This window comes from Corylus avellana, chromosome ca1, assembly GCF_901000735.1.
Source record: "Corylus avellana chromosome ca1, CavTom2PMs-1.0".
Classification (NCBI taxonomy): domain Eukaryota; kingdom Viridiplantae; phylum Streptophyta; class Magnoliopsida; order Fagales; family Betulaceae; genus Corylus; species Corylus avellana.
In genome coordinates this window covers 36,688,541-36,695,294 of record NC_081541.1, presented here as the reverse complement: position 1 = coordinate 36,695,294, position 6,754 = coordinate 36,688,541, and the positions used below count along the sequence as shown (strand labels likewise).

The following is a 6,754-nucleotide window of genomic DNA, read 5'->3' as shown; positions in this document are numbered from 1 at the left end:
GTCCCTATGATATTAATCTACCCACCAATTTAGGGTTACCACAAGTCTCGAGAAGTATCTCGGATTGCCGGCAATAATAGGTCCTTCTCGGACGCGGGCCTTTGCGGGCATTAAAGGGCGGATATGGGAGCGAATGCAAGGATGGAAGGAAAATTTCTTATCCCAAGCCGGTAAGGAGGTGCTCCTAAAGGCCGTGGTTCAGGCTATCCCCACCTACACAATGAGTGTGTTTCAATTGCCGAAGACCTTATGTAAGGAAATTAACTCTTTGATGTCAAAATTCTGGTGGGGTCATAAGCATGAGGATAATCACATTGCATGGATGAGTTGGCAAAAACTTGGGCGAAATAAGGAGAAAGGAGGCCTAGGCTTTCGAGACTTGGAGTGGTTCAATATGGCCCTTCTTGCAAAACAAGGGTGGAGACTCCTACAGAATCCGGATGGTCTTGTGTCTAAAATTCTTAAAGAAAAATACTACCCAAACGACAACTTCCTGAATGCCCCATTGGGAAAACAGCCATCCTATGTGTGGAGGAGCTGCTGGAACGCGAGGAAGTTATTACTGGAGGGACTATCTTGGAGGGTGGGGGACGGCAGCAACATTAGAGTATGGCTGGACAAGTGGGTGCCCACTACGAGCGGTGGCTTTCTTCAGTCTCCAATCCGTATACTAGACAGGGATGCAAAGGTGAGTGAGCTGATTGATCGGGATACCAACTGGTGGAACCTGAATTTAATCCGAGAGATCTTTTCGGCTGAGGAAGCTGGGCTTATTAGCAGTTTGGCGGTGTGTCCTCGTCGAGGGGGTGATAGAAGGATCTGGAAATATACAAGAAACGGTGAGTACTCGGTTCGAAGTGCATATCACCTTGCGAAAGAAAAATATGAAGTGGATAAAGGGAGCTGTTCTAATGGGGATAGATCCAAAATGTTATGGAAGGCCATCTGGAAAATTGAAGTCCCACGAGGAGTCCAAGTCTTTCTCTGGAGGGCATGCAATGATATTCTGCCTACTAAGGAAAAATTATACAAGAAGCGCATCACTCTTGACCCTCTTTGCCCCATTTGCAATCTTGAGGTGGAGACAATTGGGCACATACTTTGGAGTTGTCCCTCAGCTCAGGATGTGTGGTCGGATTGTTCTATGAGAATTCAAAAAAGTTCTAGTGCAGAACGGAGTTTCTTGGATATCATGGAGAATCTGATTGCAAGGAGTACTGCTGAGGAATTGCAGCTGGCAGTGATTGTGGCGAGGCAAATCTGGTTTCGGAGAAATTCAATGGTATTTCAAGGTAACTTTAGGAGTCCACAATCAACTCTACGTGCAGCAAAGGACCAGCTGGAAGCTCATCACACAGCAGCCAGGCAAGTCGTTAAGCACCGCTCTAATTCTAGTAGGCCAGCTACCGCTCAGTGGCAGAAACCTTCTCTGGGGACCATCAAAGTTAACTGGGATGCTGCTGTTGATAGCAAAGGACGGAGGATAGGGATTGGGGTCATTGTGAGAGATCACGAAGGTGAAGTTCTTGCCATGCTCTGTGAAACTATGTCTTTTATCAATGACCCAGCTACGGCAGAGGGGCTGGCAGCAAGGAGAGGGGTTGAACTTAGCATACAGATGGACATACGGAAAATTGAACTGGAAGGAGATGCGAAACAGATTGTTCAAGCATTGCAGTCTGAAGGGGAAGGGTGGCAACCTTATGGGTTGATTATTGAAGACATGAAACTACTGCTACGAGGTTTCCAGGAATACAAGGTGAATCATATCCCGCGGGAGGCCAACGAAGAAGCACATAAACTTGCCAAACTTGCTCTGACTCTTGGAGAAAACAGAATCTGGAGAGAAGATTTCCCCCTTTAATGACTTTCTCTTTTATGTAATTCTGATTGATTCTCAGTATTATTAATGAAGATTTGTATACCCATTCAAAAAAAAAAAAAAAAAAAAAAAATCTACCCACCAATTTACCATATATAGGGGTTGCGTATCAACCATTCCAATTTTGAATATTGTATTATTTGGAATTAACGACAAATTATAGCCACATAGGATAGGGTGAGGATGTGTAGACTTACTTTGGGTGGGGGCCAATCTATCAAATTCTTTATATTCAAAATTTTATTTTTATTTAGTAGCTCACTAGAAACTTTGGTGGAGGCTATAAATAGCTCTCTCATGCTCATCTTTGTAGTACACCGGCCGTCAATCTATTAAATCCTTTAAGCTTTACTTGTTTTGGTTGTCAATGGCATCTCAACTCAAGTCATTGTTTTGGATGCTTCTTATTTTCTTGCTACTATCAAACTTGCAACAACATTGTAATGCAGTTGGAAATCCACAAGTACCTTGTCTCTACGTGTTCGGGGACTCCTTGTCGGATGATGGGAACAACAACAATCGTTTGAAATTGGCAAAAGCCAATTATTTACCCTATGGGGTTGATTTCCCCAAGGGGCCTACGGGAAGGTTTTCCAACGGTCGGAACATGCTCGATGTCCTTGGTCTGCATTTTGCCCTTTCATATATAATTTTTTGCTCTTTAGATTTAAGTTTATTTTTGCATAAACTAAAAATTTAAACCACTTTTTCTGCCTTTATATATTCTTAATTAAGGTTGTGTTGAATCTTTATTGTGATTTCCCAAAGTCTGATGCTTTTGAACTCTCTCTCATTACAGCTCAAAATCTGGGATTCAGTGAATACATCCCACCCTTTGCTACCGCTAGAGCCGAGGAAATACTGAGAGGTGTCAATTATGCATCTGGTTCAGCTAGAATTCGCAATGAAACTGGAAGAATCTACATAATTATTGGAATTTACCGTCATCAAGCTAGCAATATATAGAGCATACACATTCAACTCGGCAAATATTTAGCGAAAAATTATTTTATTTTCTATTTTAAAATGCTTGGGTAACGGCCAGAGCCACGGCTGGGTCTGGCGTGACCCAGCCATGGATGGGCGGCAGTGAGAGAGAGAGAGAGGTAGATGCCATGGGTCAAACCCACAATGGCTCTCAGGCCGTGGGTCTGGCCTTCTCCGTTGCCATGGGTCACAGCCTCTCCAACCTCCGGTGGGTTGATTTCCGGCGGCTCATTTGGGTTTTGATGATTGTTATCAAGTGTTTTAGTCTTATTTTCTTAAGATGAAATAGATGAGGTGTCATTATCTCATTGGATGCTGTAAACTATGGGTTTTACACCCTAGCCGGATAGTAGGGGCTCTCTTTCAATATCAAATTTCATGCATATATTTATCCTTTTTTAGTGCACAAAAACACTTGTTGTTTATATTCAACAAAGAACAAAGTCTTAAGATTCACATGTTGTTGCCAACCTCGACCTCCAATTGTTTAGCTTGTGAATTTTATCGATTTCAAGTTGATGAAAAAAAAAAAAATTAATAAAGTGAAAAGAAAAAGGAGGGCTAGAGAGTATTTTGGGGAATAAATTGAAATGAATAAAGTAATGCTTTGGTAGTATCATCAACTTCTTCCTTTTTTCTTTTTTCTTTTTTCTTTTTAATAATCATTGATGGAAAACAAATTATAGAATTTTCTACAAATAAATGTTCAATCTCATATTATTTGTAAGAGTAACTAACTAATAAATCCTCCTCAATAAACATTCCTGCTACCAACTATTAACTATCATTCTCAATTTCGTTATCTTCTAATATAGCCCAAAAATAAATAAATAAAAAAATTAGCTATTCCCTCTTAGTATGTAGTTTTGCTCGTCCATTTAAAAAGGAAGCTAAAGTAAGGATACAAATGCTAATTCCTTAAAAACTTTGAGATAGGGAGACCAAGCTATATCACTAAAGTAGAAAGTCATGCCGAAGACTTTTTAATATAAATTTTAGACGAAGATTACCATCCATGAGCATATCAGGATTTCTTTGCCCATGATGATTATGGGTCATGGGAGAAAGACAAGGTCTAAAAATGAAAGAACTCTTCATCAAATAGAAAAAATATAAACAAATAGCGGATATAAAATAAAATACAAGAATTTTATGTGATTTAGTCTATGACCTATGTCAACTGGATAAAACTCAAATGGTTACATTTTGCTTTTATTCCTTGATGAGTGTGTAAGAAATTCCATTTGAAGTATGTCGCTTATGTCACATATATTATTGTAATTATAAAAATGTATAATTTAGATGTTCAGTAATTTATTCCAATTAAAGCTTATTGTGTGAAATCAAATATTCTGAATTAAATTGCTGATTTAATTCTTGTGGAATAAGTATTTGATTTCAATCAAATATTCTAAATTAAATTGCCGATTTAATTCTTGTAGAACAAGTATTTGATTTCATTACTGATTTTATTTTGTGGAATCAATTAGCTTTATTGATTATTTATTTGATTTTTATTCCTTGATGGGAGGAATAATTAAGGTAACAGCTCTAGTTGAGGTCCCTGACCTACTTATAAATAAGACCTGTGTATTCCATCAATTAGCACTCACTGGTAAGCATAGGTCAGAAGACCCTCTCAATAATTGTTTAGTTTTAGTTTGGTTGCTGTGAAGTTGTTTTTCAAGCTACTTGAGCAAAGCAATAGACAGAAGTACGTATATATTAAATTATTTTCGCTTTTAGTTTTATTGTTAATTAGCATTTAATATATATGTTAATCCTTACATATGGTACCATAGCCATATCTGTGTCATATTTGCTCAACATTAAGTTGTTGTTTATTATGCTCGATTTGTGAATATTGTTTAGTTTTATATATTTCTATTGCTGATAATCTGGTTGGAACAAGGCATGCAATTTTAACACTGTGAGTGTTTTATTTCTGAATTGGAATTGCACGTATTGTTCTATTTTGGATTAAAACTAGCAATTTTCTGAATTGCACGTATTGTTCTATTGCTCAACAACCTTTGGAGAGGCCTTGACCATATTGCCCTTCTTGTTTCTTGAAACAGTAACGATTGGGGAACTGGGAGACAAGCTAGCCAAAGGACTAGCCACCGCTGCCATTTCCAGAAATCTCCACCTCCCACAGCAGCGGCGTTGGCCGCATAAGGTGAGCTACTGACGGAGGAAGCCCCATACGGGGCCGCCTGTGATGGACAGAAACGGCGCCCACACAGGCTGCCAATTTCTGGCCGGAATGGCGGCCATTTCACCAGGGCTACCAAAAAAAAAACGGCTGGCAGCCCCACACGAGGTGCCTTTCGTTTTTGCCCGTTTGCATATCAGGGAGCGGCTAAGCATGGCCGGCACATCAAGGAACCGGCGCCGGTGGCCGGAGAATGGGGAAGGGGGAGAGGCGGCAGTTAAAGGGGCTAAGGTTTCGGGTTTGGGGTCTTTTTATTCGGGTAGGGTTTTCAACCCGTTTTGGCCTGATTCAAAAAATAAAAAAAAATAAAAAAAATAAAAAAACTGGGTCATTAGGTGGCCTGACCCAGAAGCCCAACCCGGATCAGCTAGCCCATTCCAGTAGCCCAACCTGGTTTAAGTAGCTGGCCCATCCAGATTTTAAAACAAAAAACGAAAGGGGGGGAATCAAATGGGGTTTAGAACTTGGGTTCTTAAGGGATAAAGGGCCTAAGATTACTTCAAGGTCATTAGGCTATTCAGTTTATTATGCTGTAATGTTACATTTATATTTGTCTTACTATTTAAATTGTTCAATATTAAATTATTGTTTCTTTAATACATGAACTTAATAATATATTTATTCTTTTAATTGTTTGATGCCTAGACCCGAGAATAATTAACTAAGCCACATATGTTTGTAAATGTTTATGGTACTATCCAAAATTGCAATCGGAAAGCTCTGGCAATGCAAGTCTTGGGACTTAAGTGTGCCGTGGTGCGCCCCTTCACTTACCTGGGACATTATCCGGTTGTACTTTGAAAAAATACTGTTTACCCACTTTCATGTTAGTTTTGTCTTTTATTCTTGGAAACTTTAGTTTTGGCATCTATACAGTTATTGGATGTTAATGAAGTCGTGATTATCATAATAATTTTGGGAGAGCCACAGCATCCCGATTTTATAATGATAATTGCATCAAGACCATACGTGTGAACTTCATAAAGAAAATTAACATCCTATTGTAATTAATTCATAAATTTAATTACTAATCCTCACAAGGACGTTATTATTTTTATGACTTAATTAGAATAAGATAATAAATTTAACCTTAAAAATAAAATTTCTCTTAGGCCCACAAGCACGGAGGATTTTATTTATTAATATTAAATTTATTAATCCTATTAAAGACTAAATTTCATGCGTGATGTAACCTTTGCCCATAGGTAGGTTAAAATTTACAATTAAATTAACATTGGTTAATTTAAAAAAATTAGATGTTAATGAAGTCGTAATTGTCATAATAATTTTGGGAGAGCCACAGCATCCCGATTTTATAATGATAATTGTATCAAGTTTTTATATATGAACTTCATAAAGAAAATTAACATCGTGTTGTAATTAATTCATAAATTTAATTTGCCAATCCCCACGTTTTTATTTTTATGAATTAATTAGAATAAGATAGTAAATTTAACATTGAAAATAAAATTTCTTTTAGGCCAACAGGTACGAAAAATTTTATTTATTAATGCTAAATTTATTAGTCTTATTAATAAAGAGTAAATTTCATGCGTGATGCACCTTTGCCCACAAGTAGGTTGAAATTTACCATTAAATTAACATTGGTTAATTTAAATAAGGTTATTTCATAGCATTAAAGTATATAATTTTTCTTGGTTACTGGATGT

At 37.7% G+C, this 6,754-nt stretch overlaps 1 protein-coding gene across 1 annotated transcript; it reads left to right on the top strand.

Moving 5' to 3' along the window:
- Positions 1-2,219: 2,219 nt before the first annotated feature.
- Positions 2,220-3,264, top strand: LOC132168211 (GDSL esterase/lipase At5g45670-like). Its single transcript, XM_059579333.1, has 2 exons — positions 2,220-2,505; positions 2,682-3,264. The coding sequence occupies exons 1-2, from the start codon at positions 2,250-2,252 to the stop codon at positions 2,846-2,848; spliced, it is 423 nt and encodes a 140-aa protein (XP_059435316.1). The 5' UTR covers positions 2,220-2,249; the 3' UTR covers positions 2,849-3,264.
- Positions 3,265-6,754: the final 3,490 nt, after the last annotated feature.

Bases quoted from the DNA above. Each gene is read 5' to 3' on its own strand.
- LOC132168211 (XM_059579333.1), top strand. From the start codon at position 2,250: ATGGCATCTCAACTCAAGTCATTGTTTTGGATGCTTCTTATTTTCTTG. The intron at 2,506-2,681 runs GTCTGCATTTTG...CTCTCATTACAG, and splicing joins GAACATGCTCGATGTCCTTG to CTCAAAATCTGGGATTCAGT.